General features: G+C 27.6%; 3 protein-coding genes and 1 long non-coding RNA gene across 10 annotated transcripts in view; 2 read left to right on the top strand and 2 right to left on the bottom strand.

The window, feature by feature from the left end:
- Nucleotides 1-355: 355 nt before the first annotated feature.
- Nucleotides 356-7,132, bottom strand: LOC105250440 (solute carrier family 41 member 1). 4 transcript variants are annotated; one of them, XM_011256541.3, is made up of 7 exons: nucleotides 7,002-7,132; nucleotides 2,506-2,929; nucleotides 1,689-2,160; nucleotides 1,451-1,598; nucleotides 1,170-1,372; nucleotides 944-1,092; nucleotides 660-845 (listed from the first exon to the last, which is right to left on the bottom strand). In XM_011256541.3, exons 2-7 carry the CDS (start codon nucleotides 2,890-2,892, stop codon nucleotides 660-662), a joined length of 1,545 nt encoding a protein of 514 aa, XP_011254843.1. In that variant the 5' UTR covers nucleotides 2,893-2,929; nucleotides 7,002-7,132. The 4 variants fall into 4 exon arrangements, with proteins under 4 accessions (XP_025269149.1, XP_011254843.1, XP_011254842.1 ...); XM_011256540.3 differs by lacking the exon at nucleotides 7,002-7,132 and adding an exon at nucleotides 5,022-5,255; XM_020027286.2 differs by lacking the exon at nucleotides 7,002-7,132 and adding an exon at nucleotides 4,901-4,918.
- LOC112639463 overlaps nucleotides 5,401-22,260 on the top strand; it is a 93,020-nt gene continuing 76,160 nt past the window's right edge. The window contains exons 1-2 of the long non-coding RNA XR_003123518.1: nucleotides 5,401-5,485; nucleotides 6,503-6,565. This is a non-coding gene — a long non-coding RNA (uncharacterized LOC112639463). The remainder of the gene's footprint in view (nucleotides 5,486-6,502; nucleotides 6,566-22,260) is intronic.
- LOC105250437 lies at nucleotides 7,239-9,571 on the top strand. The gene is made up of 2 exons (XM_011256538.3): nucleotides 7,239-7,436; nucleotides 8,058-9,571. The coding sequence occupies exon 2, from the start codon at nucleotides 8,068-8,070 to the stop codon at nucleotides 9,565-9,567; it is 1,500 nt and encodes a 499-aa protein (XP_011254840.3). The 5' UTR covers nucleotides 7,239-7,436; nucleotides 8,058-8,067; the 3' UTR covers nucleotides 9,568-9,571.
- Nucleotides 10,563-19,230, bottom strand: LOC105250436 (alkaline phosphatase 4). Of its 4 annotated transcripts, none has more exons than XM_025413362.1 (9): nucleotides 18,877-19,230; nucleotides 18,706-18,789; nucleotides 16,439-16,538; nucleotides 15,381-15,702; nucleotides 14,704-14,896; nucleotides 12,689-12,855; nucleotides 12,051-12,362; nucleotides 11,208-11,628; nucleotides 10,563-10,882 (listed from the first exon to the last, which is right to left on the bottom strand). In XM_025413362.1, the coding sequence occupies exons 4-9, from the start codon at nucleotides 15,669-15,671 to the stop codon at nucleotides 10,653-10,655; spliced, it is 1,614 nt and encodes a 537-aa protein (XP_025269147.1). In that variant the 5' UTR covers nucleotides 15,672-15,702; nucleotides 16,439-16,538; nucleotides 18,706-18,789; nucleotides 18,877-19,230; the 3' UTR covers nucleotides 10,563-10,652. The 4 variants fall into 4 exon arrangements, with proteins under 4 accessions (XP_025269147.1, XP_011254837.1, XP_011254838.1 ...); XM_011256535.3 differs by having other exon boundaries at nucleotides 15,381-15,601; XM_011256536.3 differs by having other exon boundaries at nucleotides 10,653-10,882; nucleotides 15,381-15,601; nucleotides 18,706-18,785; nucleotides 18,877-19,229.

The raw sequence follows: 22,260 nt of genomic DNA, 5'->3' as shown, positions 1-22,260 counted from the left end.
TCAATTCATTTAAGTATTATGTCAAATATGATGTGACGTAATACAAATGATTTCGTACAAATTGTATAAAAAATAGTACGAAATTTTTCTTTTTAAATAAGTATGTGACAAACATTGCTATTCATCTATTGTATACTTTTCCTAATCAAATCAAATTGTTATAGCTCAATTTTATATACAGTTATTTTACGACTGAATTAATCAATCTTAAAAAAATAACTTGTCACGGCATTTTACCCTCAAACAAAGAATGACATAAAATATAATAATACGTGTACTTATTTCCAACTGATCATAATACTATAATTTTTATTATTAATTTTATTAATATATATTTATTAATATATATTTTTCTTTTTTGCATTCAATATATCTTTACTAATTATATACTTAATTTAGTTTGTACTCTTTAACATACTTTTTTCATATAAAGAAATGTTAAATGTTTTGTTTTGAGAGTAAAACATAATGTTTTGTCAAAAGAATAAAACTCACAGCAATGAAAGTGCCACTGATAATCTCGAATCATGGTTGACGCGACGCATTAAGAACTCTATGAATTTAAACTTCTTTTGTAGTCTTTTGAAGAATACTTTCAAATATTATAACCTGAAACATTATGCAGGTTATTTTAGCATTATATTGAATTTTTGAACAGATCAATCTCCTACGTCGGAATCGCCATCGCCTATGGCATAAAGGATATGAAAAGCAATTCCAAGAAGCGCAGTGCCTATAAGATCGCCAATTGCCGTTAAATACGGTATCGCAGAACTATCCGGATCTATACCCCTCGTCCACATCCAAACGACCATCAATTGCGCGATATATAACAACAAGATTACCTAGAAATGAAATCAATCATATTTATTATTTTTTAAAAATTTTGTTTGATCTACGAAGCAATTTATATCGCAATAATTTATACAGATTTGTATTATACCTGCAACATTGCAGCGATTAAATATATCATAATGAATATAGGCGTAAATGAGGTATGTCCTGCTTGAAGGTAACTAATGGTGTAACTAAAGATCAAATGTCCTGGTATCACCATCATTAATAATACTCTAGCTGTTCTTGCGTGTCCTCCTACAATGAAAATTCTTTGTTAAATTATAATTTGCAATGTTTGAATTTTGTGATATGGATCTTTACAATAAACTTACCTTTTGTAAAAAATGCATGGAATGGACTGATGCAAACATTGAGAGTTCCTTGAATACCCGTGTGACAGTCTTTGTGCAGAGACGTCGATATTCTACTGGCCTGAACGGCAGCCAAGTTCCCTCCAACGCCATTAATTACTAATTGAAAAACCGCTATACCTTTGTAACTCGATATGGTATAATCCAAGATCAGTCCACCAAGACTGAAATCAATGTTACTCATTGAATTGCGTATTCGTCTTCTGAAAATGTTTTTCTCGAATGCACATGTGAAAAATCACCTGCTTATTAACATCGCGGATATCACAGGCGTCCAGCCATAATCCAATACTTCTTTAGTAAATGGATTTCTGGCTGCTACATAACCCCACACAGGAGTCACAAATACACAAAATACTATTAGCATTGGAGCTATCCATGGAGCGTAATCTGGAGAGAATTATACGTGTTTCTAGAATATTTGAGTATAATAAAAAGTATGAAAGGATAAATCAATTTAAGGATAAATCGTTTATATACCTATTGCGTTGTATAACAAAGAAGCGATCCAAGATAAAAGAGCTAAAGTAGTTAAATCTCCTAAAGAAGCAGCAATCGGGGTAGCAACATTGTCGGGATTAATATTCATTTGCCGCGACAATAGTATGACTGCAACCATCACAAGACCCAGCAGGAAACTGGCTACGGAAGCAGTGACCAAGGCACTAGCGCATAGTAAAAGTCCATGGTGGATGTCGAAATGAGCTTCTGGGACCCAACCGAGACTCACAGCGGCTAAGGACGCTAGCAGACCCACCACCATAGCTTGACATTGAATTAAAGCCAAATTTCCGACGATTAATGTCCATTGCTGTTTCTTTGTATCCATTTGACCTAGATTAGCCTGAGTTGACAATCTGGAAGCTAATGTCATCTCCAGGTTTCCTTTTAGGCCTAATAATGCAGGAACTAATATGTACACCTCGGATACCACCTGATAAACTGGCCAATGCTAAAATTTAACACATTTGTTAAAAAAAATCAAATTTATCATTTTTTAATTTACGTTAAAAGATCAGCCTATAAATTTATTTCTAATTTTTAATATCATTTAAAAAAGATAATTTTTAATAAACTATAGATTACTGATATATATATATATATATATATATATATATATATATATATATGTATATATATATATATATATATATATATATATATATATATAAAATATCTTATATATATGTCTTATTTTAATATTATTGAAAAATATGTATGAAAATATAGCATAAAAATAAGTTGATATATAATTATATATATTTATAATAATTTAGAGGGGATTGATTTTTAATACCTGCACTACATCTAGTAGCAAACTAGCGGCGACCATACCGAAGCCGGCGAGTAAAAAGGGTATGAACATTTGGATGGATATAGACCAGACGCTTTCGTCGTCTGCATTCTTCGCCTCGCTCTTTTGGCTATCCTTTTTTCCACTACTGTAGGTAATTTCGCTATTCACTGACGGTATCAGCCGTTGTATATCGCCTCTTTCATTGTCATCACTTTCATCCTCAGAACTGATCTCCAATTCCATATTGATATCGGCGATATTCGAAACGAATAGCTCGTCACTACCCAATCCTACCATTTTATTTAGCGATGAACTGCTCTTTTTTAATTTTCTATGACGAAGTTTACTGTATTCATAATAATCTTCTTGTATCTTCGCATGGCTCATCCTTGTTAGCTTTCCTCTTATAAATCACCGACGAATGCTACAATCAAAAATAAAATATTTCTTTAGTCAAACAATTACTTATTTCTGTAATTTTCAAACGAGATAGTTGACATTTGATGATTGATATTTCATTCTTGAATTAAATCAATAGATCCAAATAAAAGATAATTCTTTAAGATTTAGATTAGAGGATGAAAAACAGGAAAAACAGGCTGAAATTAATATTTCATGATAAGAACTACTTTAATAAAAATATATATGACATATTTCTTATAAATATATATATAGATATTTATATGTAATTTAATCTAATTTTTTCTTATTAAAAATTAATAAAAATGGTAATATCCATTATACTAAAAGATTTTTACGAAAATAAAACAAAAAATTATTGGAATATTATATGTGAATAAATATTAATATTATAGATAAAATTACAAAAATTAACTTGGTTACGATTATTTTGTAACATTTGTATTAATGAACAGAATTTATAAAAAATATTAATAAATATTAATAAATATTTTTTTTCTGTTAGACTTTAATAATGCTGTTGTTCTAGCATTGACGATGATTTGAGTGTTTAACTAGACCCTAGATATTTAAGCGACAGATATGTTTCGTCACATCTAACTCAGCTTGGCTCTGTTTTAGAGCTAATTTTAATTTAGACCTGGTGTTAATTTTACAACCCGTTGATTCTCTCTCTCTCCCTCTCTCTCCTTCTGTTTTTCTTTTTTTTATTTAGTCACATTGTGGAGCCTGATGTATGTTGTATTCAAAAAGTATTGATATAACCATAAGTTCATATTATAAAAATATAAAAATCGAGAGATTTAATACTCATATTACAAAAATTTCGAAGCTTTTGGCCATAATATATTCCGATATTTGTGTAAAAAATTTGATAATAATGCATGAATTATTCTCACATTGTACAATTTTTATAAATAATTTGTAAAGTCATCAATTGATAAGCAAATAATAGTGAGTAATAAAATTTAATTATTTTACTAAATAATTGGAAATACTTATATAATAATTCATTTATTTATCAAAAATTTTACTGATAATTTTTAACAATTTTAAATTATATAAAAATAATGAAAAATAATTTAAATATAATAGTTATAAAATTAGTAATAATCTATATAATAATCTTTTATTTTAGATCATAATACATCATATATTTATGCATTATGTGTAACAAATGCATATGTATATGCATATACATATGCATTTGTTACACATAATATATCATTAAATTTTAATATATGTGCATAAAGGAACAAATTATCTTTTATATATTATCTTTTATATATTATATATTTATTATATTATATTTATACTATAAGTATGATTTGGATAAAGTTCAAGTTCTCTGAGTGATCATAATTATAATCATTTGCGTAAGTAAAAAATATAAAATATTTTATACAAAAACTTATTCTTTCTTAATATATATAAATTTTATTATTATATTATATTTCATCATATGTGAGAAAAACAAATAATGATTACAACTCTGCTTTAAAACAAACAAAATGTAAATAGAATGATTTATAAAAATATATAATTAATTTTTAAGAAATATTACAAATTTTGCAAATGCAAAATAAATTTAACGCATGATTCAATGCATAATTTCCACTAAATTTTACTTGATCTCTTTAAAAAAATAAGTCTTAAAAACTATATAATAATCTCTCTAAAGAATAATTTATATAAAATAATCTTTAAATTATTATATTTTATTTCATACTTTAAATTAAAATATTGACACATGCCATACTATAATCTCAAAGTTTCTTTAGGCTTCAATCTTTGATATTTTCACAAATTCCTAAGAAATTTATTTAAATAAAATATTTTTATCTATTTCCATCATAATAAAAGAAGTTCAGCCTCTTATTCAAAGATATACGTAGTACTTAACATTATAACGTTTACAATAACTGTGACAATCACATCGTACAAATGCGTACTAATGCAGTCTAATCATAAATACCTATCATATTTTAGAGATAATCCTTACAAAAGAATCTTAAAATTTTGCGAAAAAACGAATTTTTTGTCCTTCCCAAGTATTTGACAGCCCGGCCGCCATAACCTCAAAATATGCCACGTACCTCGAATGTGCAATTGTCTTTCTTCGCGTTTGAGTCCATCGGCTAATCATAAGCGCGGCTTCCGCGTACAATGCTGATTTAATCACGTATATTCCTCAAAAAACAGAGTTTTTTGATTATTTTCTTCCTAGTGATAACAGCACCATGCACTTACGTGTCGTGTAGCGAAGGCAGCGAATTATCTATCACGTTTATGACGTCACAGGCAGCTTCGAGACTATCGAAGCGTCGCTTGCGATTCTCGAAGTCGTAGCCATCATTTCAGCGCGTGCTTCGTCGCGATCGTTCTCGTATTGTGCGGTGATTTTCTTCTGATTTTTTTCTTTTTTGTTATATATATTCGCGTTGATGTGCTCAAATACAGTGTTTTCGGTTAAATAAATATTGCGACAAATCGGGTAGATACGGTCGAGTGTAATATCGGAATGAAAATGGTGAAAGAATAATGTACGACTTGATCGCAGGTGCGTAACCGTTATGACTTATATTACAAGATAAATTGTGCATAAAATCAGAGATTGAGAGCAAAAAAATGCCAAATTTATGCAATTGAAAAAAGTGCATCATAAGTAATAAACAGAATAATAGATATATATATATATATATATGTGTATGTGCATGCGCGCAACTCTTTTTCTTTTTCTCCCTCTCCCTCTCTCTCCCCCCGTTCTCTCTCTCTCTTTGTCTGTTTGTCTCTTCCTCCTTCCCTCCCTCCATTCCTCCTTCTCTCTCTCTCTCTCCCTCTCTCTCTCTCTCTTCACTTTCTACACTTTCTACACTTTGTACACTTTCTACAACTTAATACAAAATGTCCTTTGTTTAATAAAACATATTTTATTTATTGCTCTTAGGAAAATAGAATAGAAATATTTTAAGATAATTTATTATTTTATTATTTATTAATTTATTATTTTGCGAAATAAAATATATCTCGTCTGCGAGCTTATAAATTATAAAAAATAAAATTTTAAATATATATTTTTTATATTAAATATATATTTTTATATTTTTTATTTATATTTGTATATTGTTATTCAAGTTATTAGTAATAAATAAAGTTATAAAGAAAGAAAAAATATTTTAATTAATAAGAATATAGATAAAATATAATAATTTTTTAACTTAAAATTTATGAACTAAAAAATATATATAAAATATATAATTATATTTTATATATATTTTTAAGTTCATAAATTTATTACAATATATAATATATATAAAAATATATAATTAACAAAATTATATTTAAAAATTAATATTAAATAATAATATTAAGTATATAATTATACATATGTAATATTTAATTATAATATTAAATATATAATATAGTTAAATTTTAAAAATTATATATATATTTAAATAAAAATTAATGTAACTTAAAAAATATAATATAAAAATATAAAAATAATGTTAAATTAAAAATTATATTATTATATACATAATATTAATAATAAAATTAAAAATATGTATTTGTATTTCAGATATGTGAAAATTCAATACTTGGATTTCTACGCTTCTACATCTATAAAGGCGTTGCTGCTTTGGTGAATATTGTTATGTTTTTTTTATTAATTCTCAAAGAGAGAGAAAGAGAAGAATAAAAATTCTGTGGTAACACAAAATTGTGCTTAGCTGTAAACCGATAACCAAAGTTTACAAACTTGCAACAGAAACTTTTTACACACAGAAATAATCTGTCAATTTAAAAATATTTTATTACGTATAGCCGAGTCATCTCGTTCGTGCATATTTTCTTACGTCGTTTATTTTCGCAATATATTTCGCGACCATCGAACAGTAAATTTTGCATTGAATACATTCATTTCATCGTACAATATTATTCCTAATAATAACCTGCAGACGTAGGGTATACACACACACACACACACACATACATACATACACACATCAATTGGCACATATAAGCTCTGATATCTATAATAGCATAAATCTAATGTTTAAAATGTATACTATGCTTACAAAAATTAAGATGTCAAAATTATTTTATCACTTATCGTATATTAATTGACGTATCAGTTCCAAAATATACGGCTTTTTTGAGAGTTAATCTCGAGAGAGCTATCACTTGAGTTTGACTATCCGTCTTCCCGAATCCCATTGGTAGTGTACAGTGCTTGAAATACTTTATGTCTGGGAGACTAGGCATAGTGCCCATCGCGTAATCGCATTAACAATACTACGTAACGTCTTGAACAGTCGAGGCGTCTAATCTTTAACCGACAAGGATTAACATAAATCGCTTCTCTGAATCGCGAGAGAATTACTCAAAATTAAAATATTGTAGAGTAACATGTTGCATAGTGATATATCGTTTTTTACAAAGTGTTTTATATTGTGCATATAAGAATTTTTAATTAAGGATCGAAAAGAACATTTTTTGAAGAATTTATTGAGGTAAGTACTCGAATTTTGAACAATTATATTTAATTAAATATTTATTTTATTATTTATTAAAATACATATAAAATAATAATGTTAATAATACTTTCAAAATTGAAAATTAGTTTTTTTTAATTAATAGCGTTTTGTAATTAATGGCGCGCTAAATTAAGAGATACTTCTTTTTTTTTTATAAATAGAAATAGAATGAGTTATCAAATCTAAATAGAGTTTGTTATAGTCGAAATTTATTAGTGATTGAAATTTGTGTTAATTTTCAACAGAATGCACGCACGTGACTTTCGTTGTAATATTTTAAAACGGTCGTCCATTTACATATTCTTTGGCGGGCTGCGATTATGTAATCAATCATGTTCGCGCGCTAGAAATACTGAAATACTCTCTCATATACTGTTACATTATGTAATACATTATGTAATACATAGCAGGTTTCGAAAAATGGAAATATTTTTAATTTTAAGTCACGTGTTTCATTTTATTTTATACATATTGAAATATTAATATCGTGATTTTAACTTGTAAAATTGCGATCACTTATTTAATCGAAACAAATTAATATTTTTCTTATAAAAATGTTTTCAAATTCGATCTACTCATTCTGTTTAATTATTTCAGTTTCTTTGAGATGGGTCGGAGAAAAAGAAATTCAAAAAAATTCTCGGGCGTTAATCAAAAAATTTGCGAGAGTAAAATATTAGAAAAATTGAATTCCGACGAAGAAGAGGAGACGAAAAAAAAAGAGGAAGATTTTTCTACCCTCGAAAATGCGATCGATGTTTATCAGCGTTTAAAATTACCACTAGTACATTCGATGCAGCACCAATCAGATGACAGTGACGAAGAGGAGGACACCGTTGTGCTAAACTTTTGGCCACGTTTTGTCTTCGTGTCGAACTTGTGTTTGATCTGCATGGAACGATCGGAGGAGATCTGCGAATCTTGCGGCATGGTTTCTTACTGCACCGTTAAACACAAGAAGCAAGGATGGTTGAAGCATCGCGAGCTATGTGAAGTTCTCACCGAGGTCTGCACAAACGGAGGAGGCTTGTCATTTCTACCGAATCTCACCGCCGACGATTATCGTGTTTATCGGCTAAAATTAATCGAGATTGTAGAGTGCCGCTTGAAAAGACTTCTCGAGCCCTGGGAGAAAGAGATCCTTCTTTACCCTCGCGTTTGTTGCAGCTGTCGTTATTTTTCAAAGGCTTTAAAATACTGTCCGACATGCGAAATCGAATTATTCTGCAAGGATCACGATGATAAACATAAAGAATGGTGTCAAGATTTTCAGGTATTTCGAAGAGTGTTATTTATGCAGCATAGAAATGGTCACGTGGATCCCGAGATTCCAGATACTTTTCAAAATAGTCCACTTCATCTACCGAATAATTTTGATTTGTTAATGGCACAACTTTATAATCGTTCGACATATTATTGCAGCATGGATTGTTATACCTATTGCAGTCTCTCTCATATATCGACTATTCCATTGACAACTTTATATTCCATGCAAATTTCTTGTCAGGATTGGAAAAATATCGATACTTTTGTAGTCCACGTAATAGGGGCTGAGTTTCAATTTGAGTGCATAAATTTGCACGTGTGGGAAAAATTTTTTTTACATTTTCTTCCGAATTTAAAGCATCTCAAATTAATATTTATTGGCCCGGAATTGAGACTGCCGGCAGTACCATTAAATCTTTTAACTGCTGTAAAGATCTGTTCGGCTTGCAAATCATTTGGTCGATGTGTGAATGTTTCATTTCATCCTGGAAAATTTTATCACAATTTCTGTCGTTCCAAACAGTTTATAAAACCTCATCTCGTGTGTCTCTTTAATCCGGGTCTTTATCGAGAAACTGGCTTTGAAGGCAGAGATACGTGGCCAGAGACGATAAGAGAATTCTGCAAAACGCAGGTTCCCGTTTGCGTGACATCTTACACAAAGCACGAAATTCCTCGAGAAATGATCAGAATAAAATCGATTATTGATGTGGAAACAATACTGGAGCCAGAAAAAAATCCATTTGCCTCGATCAAACCCGATAGAAACTTCGTTAGCGATGATGCGGTGCCACTTATTTATAAAAATTATTATCTCGCTATTATTAGGGGAAAATCATAAAGATAAAATCATATAGATTTACAAAAGATTCTTTTTTTTAAATTTCTTTTGCATTTAATTCAAAATGAATAATTTTCTGGAATTTTAAATTTATAAATTTATCTGTAAATAGTAATTTTTCAACACTACTTTCTACACTTATTGTATACATCAATGTTTGCAAAATTTAATAAAAAAGTTGTGTAATAATTAAAATGTTGGTAAATTGTCCAATTCAATACATATGGTAATAGAAAAATACTTTTTATTATTAAATTATAGTTTTTACTTTTAGCTAAATTAAATTATTATTTATTATTTAGAATAATTGAAATAAGATATTGTATCATGATGTAATTGTTATATCATAAAACACATTTACAAAACGATACGGAAGGAACTTTATTTTAATCATAATTACATAATAATTTACGTATAATTACCTAGTCACAAAGTATCTAGGTCGAAAGATGTGTTCTTAATTTGTACAAAATATATTTTTGTGTGCTAACATCTACATAGATTTGTATACATTTTGTATAAGTAACATGTCAAACTATATAAAATTATTTCATTTCATATATTTTGAAAATCAATATTTATAATTGTTGTTATATTTGTTCTTTATTTTACATAAATTTTGTCTATAAATTTGTCATATTTTTCGTAAAATTAAATATAGTGTATAAAACAAAACTGTATAAAAAATATTAAAATTTTTTTTATATTAATTTTTCGATAGTATATTAAATGATATATTTTTGCTCGAAAATATCATTATTTTAAAATTATCGTATTACTCACAATCTGTGTCATTCAATTAAATCGTAATCATTCTTTGCATTTTAATATTATAATAAATAAAATTATAAGAAAATTATCAGCATGCCGTCAAAAAAATATATTCATGATTACGACTTATTTTAACTTGCATTATTAACAAAATTTACAGTTAAAATATTCTTCACTAGATGCGAGAAAAAAAGCAATATATATAAAATAAATATTATTTGTATTAATTTATCGAAATTAATTTTTCTCGCGACTGCATATAATCATTCATTTTGGTTGACGAAATGTATTATCTTGAAAAGAAATATATTTTATCAGAGTTGTATAAACATTATTGTTAACAAAAAGATCATAGCTATGAATGATATAGTATTTTGTTGTGCCGAATTAAATTTATTTTGTGGTATTTTATTGATACCATAAAAGTAGCGATTATAAGCATTGCCGCAATGAGACGGCCAATCTTTAAAGCATGCCGCATATGCCACGGCGTGAGCGATATAATTCTGCTCAAAAGTACCTCGGAACAAATGTGCATAAGGACCTATAAAAGATTTTAATATTATATTTCCTATCATTTGTCAAAGTCATTTACGAAAATAAATAATTGCAATCTCATTTTATTTTTCAAGTTAATTCTATTGATCCAAACAATTAAAACAGCATTTAATATGTTGAATAAGCAAACATAAAATTTAAATTCATGAAATGACGCAAAGTCTTCTTTACTCTTTAATTATATAATAAAACTATTTTTTAAAAGAAATAATTAGAAGCAAACAGTTTTAAAAATATAATATAACTTTTAAAAATATAAAAATCTTATTAGCGAGCGAAACCTTGTTAAGGAAAAAAATTGTATTTCTTACCAATAGCATAAATTCCGACATCTTCTCCGCCATGACTCTCATCCTTGAGGTATTTGCCAGCAAAGTGCATGTAAAAGGGATCATTGTGAGTCGGATCCTTAGCGACGTCTCTCCAAGTCTCATTAACGTTCTTGCTATCATTTCTCCGATGATAAAAAAATCCAGGACCATTAGCATAGGAAAGCGTCTCATAGGGTTTTTCTTTAGATTTGTTGGCGAAACCGAGAATATCATTGCCTCTATTGGGATATCCATTCAATGTGAATGAATGCGAATGATCAGCTGTGACGATGATTAATGTTTCTTCCAAGTTTACGAGTCGAAGAGCTACCTTGACCGCTTCCTCGAGTTCGTACAGTTCGCGTAGTGCTAGTTTCGCCCAATTGCTATGATGAGCTAAATCGATTTTACCACTTTCAACCTAGAAAATCATATAAAAAAAATGATTAAAGAAAAAAATATTTTTTTTTCTATTGATTCTGTTTTTTAATATTCCAATTCGGAGTTCTTTGTAAGACTTAGGCAAAGATTGCAGCTCTCTCAAATTACGCATAGAATAATGCGTTCAAGTAATACGACCTCGACAAGCATCCGGGAAGATGAAACCCTAAGAACGTGTATTTAGGAACGTATTACGCGAAAATGGTCATCACCGCGTAATTTACATAAGAATCGTATCATCATTAATCCCTTAAGATTTTATAGTGTATAATTTCGATTAACGTTTTTATCTCATTAATGTCATTTTAATATTCATTGAGCGCTTTTCTTGAATAATACTTCTGTGTCGTAATCTAACTTGCGTTTGGTATAAATATTTAACGTTCAATGATGATTACTGACCATTAGTAAGAATCCATTTTTGTTCTTCTTCAGCAATCTTATTGCCTGCGTTGTCATGTTCACCAGCGAAGGAGTTTCGGCGCTTTTAACGGCGTGGTAGGGCATATGATCAGGCGAAAAAATGCCGAGAATGTGCGACGTATTATTAATATCGATAGACATGAGATCTTGCGTATTGTTAACGACTCTTCCCTTGGTATGATTCGCTTGCCATTCTTTTACTAAATTTCTACCATCAGATCGGAAACAGGCATCGGAATCAATTGGTTCCATATTCATACCCAAATATTGCGCACCGCCACCCATAATAACCTTTAAAAAACATCGTCACTATTAGAGGCAAATCATATTATTTTATTTTCATTTCAGATTAAAAATATCTAATATATTGTACGCAGATTTCTAAAAAAATGCTATGAAGTAGATAAAATTGATAAATTTATATATACTTTATTTGTTTACAATCATTTAGAATTTTAATTCAAATTTTATATATATATATATATATATATATATATATATATATACAATTTTTTTTGCTATTTGCTATTAATCTGTTTTTTTATCTATTAATCTATTAATCTGTGTAATTTGGGGATTATATTTTGATTTATACGAATGCACATATAACAAATTACCTTAAATTGATTTCCCGGTTCATCCTCAATGAGTTGTCTAGCGATATCTTTGGCACAATTTCGCTGGTTCATTGGTATCGAGCTATCGCATTCCCAATCTCGACTATTAGTATGCGCGTAAAGTCCCGCAGGAGTGGCGTGGGTAATACGAGTGGTGGTAACAAATCCTGTTAATTAATTAAACATGAATCCTTGAAATTTATTTATCAGTAAAAATGATAGAAGAGAAAAATTAAAATTTTATTAATTTAATAACTTTTTTAAATTTGTTATATCAGGAAATTACTTCTGAAAATTATTAAAATTTCTAATATAATTCAACATTTATTAAAGTTTCTAATATCAATATTATATTAAAGAGAATATAAAAGAAAATATTAAATATATATAAAAATTCAAATACGCATACGCGCATGCATTGTATTACGTTTGTGTTATATTATGTCTATAAAAGATATTTTTATACAAATTTAGTCGCATAAAATAGTTACTGATGGATTGCTAAGGTACAATGGGAGATAAATGTGTTAAATACTAATCGGCGAGTTAGATTGGCATATAAAAAGCTTCCATTATTTTACTAAAGTAGAAATCAGTCATGGGCGACCAATTGTCCTCGACAATATAGAAGGTTGGCTCATGACCTTCTCGTTTATTAAGAAGACTTTCACTATATATAACCTCAACAAGATCCACTCAGCACAAACACTTATGTTAATGGAATAGCCGATCACGCGTGACACTGTTCTCTATAGGATTGATACTGTATTCGTGCACTATGCGGGTATAATATTCATATTCATAACACTTTTAGGAATAGCCTTAATAATAATGGAAAAAATCAAATTTTTATATTAAATTTGATAGTATTTAATTAAATATATTTTAAGCTTTTTAATTTGAACATAAATTAAATAAAAGTGTAAACATATATTTTTTTACTCATTAAATCCAATATGTGTTAATATAAGAAATGTAAATCACAATTTTTACTATGAGATTAATATGGAATTACTAATATTTTGATTTGGATTTGTTTATTTAATATAAATTGTAATTAAATACAAAATACATTATTAAACAACCGTGTAAATTTGCTGTATTTTTAATATGATATGATATAAATATCACACACACACACACATATATATATATATATATATATATATATATATATATATTGACGTAGGAAAAGTTATTATAATTTTAGCAAAATTATTAATGTATATAATTATAAGCCTATGTAATCATATATAAAATTTAATTTCATATTACATAAATTTAATTTATTGTAGATTGCTATCTCGCGAAATATCGCGTTGTAGAAAATTTAATTAATTGATAATAATCGATATATAAGAAAGATTTTAATCTGTTTTTCAAATTTAACCTCCTAAGAATTTTTGTAATATTTAAATCTTAAGCGTAAATTTATGTCAAGGTTTTATCTATTAATGAATATGATATAGATTGATCAAATTTTTTATTATTTTATTTATCTTTATTTATCGGTTGATTTAAAGTTTTAAACGACAATCAAAGGAAAGATTTGTTCATCATGAATGATAAGTTTCAATTAACTTTATTCAATTATAATTCTATTAAATATTTTCTTTCTTAGCAGAATTGCTTATAATTTAAAAACAATTATATTAAATTATAAAAATCTCTTTTGAAACTAATTTGTTATAACTCTCTAAATAATTCTAAACTAACGGAAATATAGAAAAAATATTGTGCCATGTCGTAATTTTTTAATAGAATTATTATCTTAATTCTTTATCAGTGTTGTGCTATATAACTTTGATTAAAATATTTTTAATACAGTTATTAATTATTTGTTATTATTTGTTATTATATAAATAATAAAATAAAGCACTCAAATTTTAAGTTAATAATAAGCAAAATTTATAATACACATAAACTGCAAAATGTTTTAAGAAATAATTTGTATAAAATGTGAGCCATTTTGAAATTGTTCAGAATAAAATGTTGTTGTCTTTAGAAATTCTCACCTGTATCCATGCCGGATTCTTGTGCCCAATTGGCTATAGTGGACAGTTTACTAATTTCAACGATTTTTTTGTCGCATTTTTCATCTTCAGCTCTGCCATCCAATCCAATAATATGATATCGCGTTTTTACACCAGAAAATATTGCAGTAGCTGTTCCAGCGGAATCGGGTACTTGCTTATCCACGTTGTAAGTCTATAAATATGTATTAATGGAGAAACAATTATGCGTATATATTTATATTTATTATCTAATATGATTTTGACAATTAATAAGTAATATTGATTCAAGAAAACAGATTCTTATGTCTTATCAATAATTATTGACATCTAATCTGTCAGTAGTTTCAAAGTACATTTCGATATATTAAAATTATCATTTCCGGTAAGATAAAATATATTAATTGCGTCATTGATGTTGATGCACGATGTTAAATAAATAATATAATAATATAAATTGATATAGAACTTTTACACTTAGTAATTACAACATCGATGAGATTTAATTGTAATGCGAATACCGCGTTTGTCATATTTTCTCGATACGGATAAACGCGGCGTGTTCTTATCAAATGCAGCGACGGAATTAAGCGGCTTAACGTGACAGGATTTTCAAACATCGTTATGCCTCGCGAGACCATCGAGATTAAAGACGCGATCGATGCGATTTAAATATCTACCTTGACGAGACCGGTATTGGGGAACTTCTCGAACTCGAGTTGGTATTCCTCACCGGATTGACCTTTAAGCTGACCTACGTAGATTCGACCGGACGTGATGGTAGACAAACCCATGCCGTCCCCGATGAAAATGATCACGTTCTTGGCACGGTTTTCATTGTTCCGGTGCGCCAGGATCTTATGTAGGGTGTCTTGGCCAGACTTCAGCCAGAAGGACATATCTGATGAGAGATCAAAGTTTCGCCTCGTTGCCAAGACTAATACTAATCGGGTGATGTTCGTAAGCAACATCAAAGTTCAAAAGAGGCATCAAAGAAGTTCTCTAAGGGACATTATATTAAACTATTTTTTAGACATGGCTGTATGAATAACATTGGACAAATAATGTTTTAGTGAGATTTGCTTTTTTTAGATTGTAATCTTATCTTATGATGCAATGGAGGAAAATTTATCAAAATTAACGTTAATAAACAATCGCGTAAAACTTCAAGCAATTTTTAAACATTTATTTCGTTTAAATATTGATTTTTTAGAATATCTGAGGGCAAAATTTAAGAAATGAAATATATATTATGCATTTTCCAATATATAAAATTCGTTGTGAACACATAAATAGCTTTTTATCTAATCTAATGGAATACATGAAAATATTTCGAAATTATCGGTTTACATAAACTATTAATGATTAATAAAAAACGAACTTCACATGATGGCCATTTTATCGATGTTTTATTATAAGATGTTTTTCGTACAAGTTTGATTTAAATAATAAAAAAACAATCTGCTTTTTTTCAAATTTATCAATACATATAGTATATATTATTTATAATTTATTTCTTTTTTTGTATGTATATTATATATTTAGAATTTGTGATGCATTTGTTTATTAATATTGTAATTGTGAAAAATAATTTAAAAAATATGGAAATCTCAAGCATATATCTACATATACGATATGGAAATCAATCAAGATTTTAATATTCAAAATCTTACTAAAATACTTATATAATTTTTGGGATTTAATTCAGATAATAATTATTTCATAAATTATAACAAACCTTCATAATCCGTGGAGCCTTTACGTAGCGTTTTAGAATCCCGGAAAACAGCTATGATACAAAGTAATAAGATATATTGCTTCATTGTGTATGTCTTCTTCTGTAACATAAGATAAATTATTCGTTATTATTTTCTGCAGAATTTATTTTCTGCAATTTATTTTCTTTTATTCACTTAATGCCAGATCGAATAATAATTATTGTTATCAGTTGTATAGTAAGTAAATATTGTTATCAGAATTGTAAAAAACTCGTCGACATTAAATTCGCTTAAACATAAAATTATCAATACATATTTTAAGTTTATCAATACTTATTTTAATGGTACGGTTTTACAGATACATTTTATATTTTTTGTTTTAATGTCGATTATCGTGATTTATCATTCGTTATTTAAAATTTGTTTTCATTTTATATTACTTAGTCGAAGATATATATAACAGATATATATAAATAATGTAAAATGAATAACTATATATAATTTATAATATAATATTGATATAAAATATTTGAAAATAAATTCAAGCGAAACTTGAATAATTATTGCTATATTATTATCATGTTTGAAAGTTTCATTAATTCTCCTTGTTTCTGACAAATTAAATTTAATACAGACAGTTTATTGCATGCAATTTGCTAAGTTAAATATTCATAAATTAAATATTCATACACTGAGAAAAAATCTGGTTACATTAATTAGAAGTCTAGTAGATCCAACCAGTATGTCTATTGGAAAATGGACGAACCAGAATTCTTGTAAAAATTACCAGATGAATCTGATTAATTTCTTCCTGTTAAATTTTCTGGTTAATAATACTAAACTCATTAGTATCAAGTCGTCTAAAATTTTTTCCATCTAATTTCAAAAGTCTGTTTAATATTCTGAATTCCACAACACAATTATTGCATAAATTCAATCCAGATTATTGAATAAATTATTTTAAGTTGAATTTGTTAGAAATTAAACTGATAAACAGCGATACAAGAAGAGGATGCAGCTCAAACACACACAATCAGAGAACTAGCGTCCTCTTTCTGGCACTGCTCGTAAGAGAAAAAAAATTTATTTTGGATTTAATATTAATACTAATTCTTTATACGTTTCATGGCAAATATTGAATACAAGAAAAGTTAAGAGTTAGGTGTGGCTCGCCGCTTAGTGGCAAGCAAAGAAGTTAATGCAACAAGAAATTTTATAGATTCAAGAAAATATTAACTAAATCCTTATAGTAAAATCTATTAAACGTTCTAATTATAAAAAATCGAGTCTTATCATGATAACTAGAAATTCTTGTTTGATTTAACCAAAATGCCTTCAATCATATACGTCTTGTTGGTACAATTAAACGATTTTTCTCAGTGTAACAATATTCATACATAATTAATTCTCGGAATACCTTGGAAAAAATATATTAGCTCATATCAGCTTTATTTTTTTGCTTTACTGGCATTTTTTTGCGCGGCGTCTCTGCATAAATTGTCCGCAATTTCGTTTTCTTTAATGTTTGCAGTTACTGACTCGCGTTTACTGGTATTGTAGTCAGTATAAATCGCAGCTCACTCGATGTGATCAGCTGTTCCTGATTTATAGTTGTTAGCTTTACGATTATCATATGTGTAAAGGGGAACTATAGGGATCGGTTATCAAACTATGTAATAAAATTACTATATCACTGAATGCCCTGCTTACATCGGGAAATTTCAATTCGATATCTGTTCACACAATTTCCTTATGTTTACATAAGTAGTTTAAATATTGGTATACGATTTTTTCTTATGTTCCCGCTTTGAAGCAAAACAATTATTGCGTGGTACTCTATAATTTGTTTACGAGATGTTTGTATTATTACAAATACTTCGGCTCGAAAATTGGTTGGTTACGGCACCATGCATAACAATTAGATGTAATTACTCAGTTACAGTGACTTGTTATACACGATGTTGTTATATGCTTGTTATAAGCGATGTCTTGAAGATTTCGAGGAGTAGCATAATTACTAACAAGTCTAGATAAGTATATTATTTTTATATTGTAGTACATTAAAGTACATACTATAGTACATTAAAAAGTATATTAAATATTTTCATAGAAAAACATTTTTGGATATGTGTAATATTTATAATAATTTTCAGTCTTCTTTATTTGCTTTTTGAGTCAATTTTTTTCTCATATATTTTTAAATCTAGAGTCAATTAAAAAATCATAGTGAACTAATTCCTAACAATTTAGTAATCTATCAGAATATCGTTCGATACATGATACGCACCTACAATATTAGTATGTACATGTGAATAGGGTCGCTCGTCGACCTAGTTCTTATCTCTTCATCTTCTCAGCATCTGCAAACTGACTATTCGATTCTTTACACGTGTTTTTCGCATCCCAAAGTGAGATTTTAATCTTGCATGCAATAAACGGGAAACTAAGTTTCACTTACTTGAGACGTCACAGGAATGAATACGTGGATACGATGTATTTAATGTACTATATAGCACTTCTTGATGGTGTCAAATCAATGCGATTGGGCTTGTCAATATGTTAATTCAATGATGCCTTGACGATGTGCGACTTGAAGCGTGACATTCTCGCGAATAAAGCGCGCGAATATTGCAGGCGGTGTCCTTTAAATTTCGTCGCTTAATCACTTATCGCCGCTTCTCTGAGTCGATTGGTCGCTGATAGGATCCTGACAAAAGTGGCTTCTTTTAGAATTGTGTGATGCGACCGGAAAACGCGAGTTTAAGTGAAGCGAAGAGATACCGGAGCGAGCCAGCTTTGTCACTTTATATAGTGTTTCAAAGGCCGTGCACGAGGTGGTGAAGCGTGCAAGGGACACTGAGTATGCGGATTCTGCATGCGGAAAGAGAGGGGGCAGAGAGATCCCCCTCGTGCTGCTAATCCAACCGTAATTGACAGGCTCCGTGTCATTTTGTCTTATGTCCGCGATACGAATTAATCGTGAGCACGAGACACCTTATCGCGAAATCTACTTTTGTCTCGAACTAACACACAAATGAAGAGAAAGTAGTAGACTTTTATTTTAATTTTAAATTTTAATTTTAAATTTAACAAATTTTTATTTATATAATGCATTAATTTTGTCAATTTAATGCAAATATAATTTTTCTTAAGGAAAATTCAAAATGAATTGTTTATTAATATATTCTTAATATATATATTTCTTAATATTTATATTAATATTGTTAATATTTCTTAATCTAATTTATATATTTCTTAATATCTAAATAAATATCTAATAAATTTTTTTAGTAATTAAAATGATATAGTTTAAATTATTCAGTTATAAAAGTAATGGAGTAATCTTATTATCATTATAAATAAAAATATTCAGCCCATGATATGTAATTAAAATGAAAATTCTATTTTATAAATAAATATATATATATATATATATATATATTATTTATTATTTATTATTTATTATCCATTAATCCTTGCCTTTCGGTTAAAGGATAGGACTTCCTGTTCAATACATCGATCTTTATAATATATATACTTATATTTATACCCATTTTTATTTTATTTTATTTTATTTTATGTTATCTTATCATGCGATTAAACTTTAAATTTAGTCTTTATTCCTTTGTATCTTTAACTCTTTAAATCTTTAAAATCTTGAAATCATGAAACTTAAACTTAAACTTAAACTTTTAAAATCTTTAAAATTTTTAAAATTTTAGGACGTAAAACTAAAACTAAAACGTAAAAACAGAAAAACCTAAAAACTTGAAAATTCAAAATCTCATAAACTCAAAAGTTCTAAAATTTAAAATCTTGCAAATTTAAAAACTTAAAAGCTTAAAAACTATATATATATATATATATATATATATATAGTTTTTAAAACAATCCACAATTTGTAGGCATTAAGTTTGAAATTCCGAGAAATTCCGAGGTTTTTTCCTGGGAATTATTATAATTGATATTCCATTGTAATTTTACAAAATGTGCAATATTGTGGGTATATGCATTGATATAAAATAGTGATTTAGCTCTATTATTACATCTATTTTTTTAGAATTACGTTTTTATCTTCAAATTAAGATAAGATTTCTTTAGAAATATCTTGTCATTATATTATATTGTTTATTTAAGTGTCCATTTACTTGTAATAATCATTCTTTTTTATATCTATAATGTAATAATTAATCATTTTTTTATATCTATAATGTAATAATCAATCATTTTTTTATATCTATAATGTAATAATCAATCATTCTTTTTTATATCTATTAAAATTTACATGCATTATATAACTAGGCTTTTAATTATAGATTTATAGTTTCTAAATACTTTGATAAAGATATTATATTATACGTCGCGGTGCGATCAATAATATTGTTATCAAAGTATTTAGAAACTATAAATCTACAATTAATCGTTATTTATCGACATTAAAGTATTTAAAAGCTTCTTTCGCTATTAAACAATCTAAAAAATTTCGAAAAGTCAAGATTTAATTTACAAGAAAATTTTGTAAATTGAAAAGGATCTGAGCATTGCAACTCAAATTTCTTATTTGTATTTCCTATATTAGAGGTTTATCTTTGTTGCCACTAAAGATATATATAATATTTATTTGTGCGTTACTTTTATTATACATTATTCTTAATGATTTACATATATATATATATATATATATATATATATATATTAAATTTATTTTTTATTTAAAAAAAAGAAATAACACATCAGTTTTAAAATCATTTTATTATTTTTTAAAATATCAGTATTATTTGATTTGATGATTAGATGATTAGCACTTTTCAAATCTCGATAATAATATCAATTTAAATTCTATCTTGATTGTTTAACTGATTAAATTAAATTGATTATTATAAATTTGAATATATATTTTTTTTAACTCCAAGAAATTTGCAATCTGTCAACAAATATATGACATTCAGTAAATTCTGATAATCTATTCAAATAACGTGAAAGATATTTTCCCATTGGAAAATATTCGTTGCGTATACAATTTCTTGGAATGATAGTATGTATATGAACGGTTACAGCTCTGTTATGCGATAACTGGTTGCATACAGTTAATTTATAAATTTTTTTATGGAATCTAATGATTTAAATCGCTTAAATCTACGCTTGTCTGTTGGTTCGCTAAAGAGATTATTTGCCATTTTATTTGGGTGGGATTCCAGTCTAATAGTGTACTTCGAGACATATTTTCCTATTACTTCTTTAACAGTTGCGATGTCGAGATCTCGTCGTATAATATCATTTGTTATAAATCAGGGCGCATCCACTAATATTCTCAGAACTTTTGATTGAAATCTTTCCAAGATTTCAATGTTTGAGTTTGAGGCAGAGTCCCAACTGAATTTCGTATGTCCATACTGGAGTGATAGATTTAAATTTGATTATATTCAATTTGATTTTTTTTTATCATATAATTCTATTTTAATAATTAATATAATAATTAATATAGTTTTTATACAATATCAAAGATATTAGCCGAATTGATTACTGACATTCTCGATTGTCATGACTGATCATGCTTTTAACGAATGAAGATATACTTCTTTTATATAGATTAAGATTTGATATCGACATGCACGATGATTGTATAGCTTAAAAACATATTTATCGGATTATGATAATTTTATTTGTTACTGTTCTCATAGATAATGCATCTATTTTCTCAATTACTAATATAGATTCAGAAATTAATTTTTTTCTTTTATTCTACACCCATTACTTATATGAATATTATTATAGAAGTTTTTTTCGCGTGATGATCTTCAAGTTTATAAAAATTATTACAATTTATAAAAATTATTACAGC

Source organism: Camponotus floridanus, unplaced genomic scaffold, assembly GCF_003227725.1.
Source record: "Camponotus floridanus strain SB8 unplaced genomic scaffold, Cflo_v7.5 scaffold66, whole genome shotgun sequence".
NCBI classification, from domain to species: domain Eukaryota; kingdom Metazoa; phylum Arthropoda; class Insecta; order Hymenoptera; family Formicidae; genus Camponotus; species Camponotus floridanus.
This window is presented reverse-complemented; position numbering and strand designations above follow the sequence as displayed.

Excerpts from the sequence above, each read along its gene's own strand:
- LOC105250440 (XM_011256541.3), bottom strand. The coding sequence starts at position 2,892 with ATGAGCCATGCGAAGATACAAGAAGATTATTATGAATACAGTAAACTT. Across the intron at positions 1,373-1,450 it reads TCCGCGATGTTAATAAGCAG|TCTTGGTGGACTGATCTTGG; the intron begins GTGATTTTTCAC and ends CATTGATTTCAG. Across the intron at positions 1,093-1,169 it reads CCATGCATTTTTTACAAAAG|GAGGACACGCAAGAACAGCT; the intron begins GTAAGTTTATTG and ends TTTTCATTGTAG.
- LOC105250437 (XM_011256538.3), top strand. The coding sequence starts at position 8,068 with ATGGGTCGGAGAAAAAGAAATTCAAAAAAATTCTCGGGCGTTAATCAA.
- LOC105250436 (XM_011256535.3), bottom strand. The coding sequence starts at position 16,523 with ATGAAGCAATATATCTTATTACTTTGTATCATAGCTGTTTTCCGGGAT. Across the intron at positions 15,602-16,438 it reads AGGCTCCACGGATTATGAAG|ATATGTCCTTCTGGCTGAAG; the intron begins GTTTGTTATAAT and ends ATCTCTCATCAG. Across the intron at positions 10,883-11,207 it reads TGTCGGAATTTATGCTATTG|GTCCTTATGCACATTTGTTC; the intron begins GTAAGAAATACA and ends AATCTTTTATAG.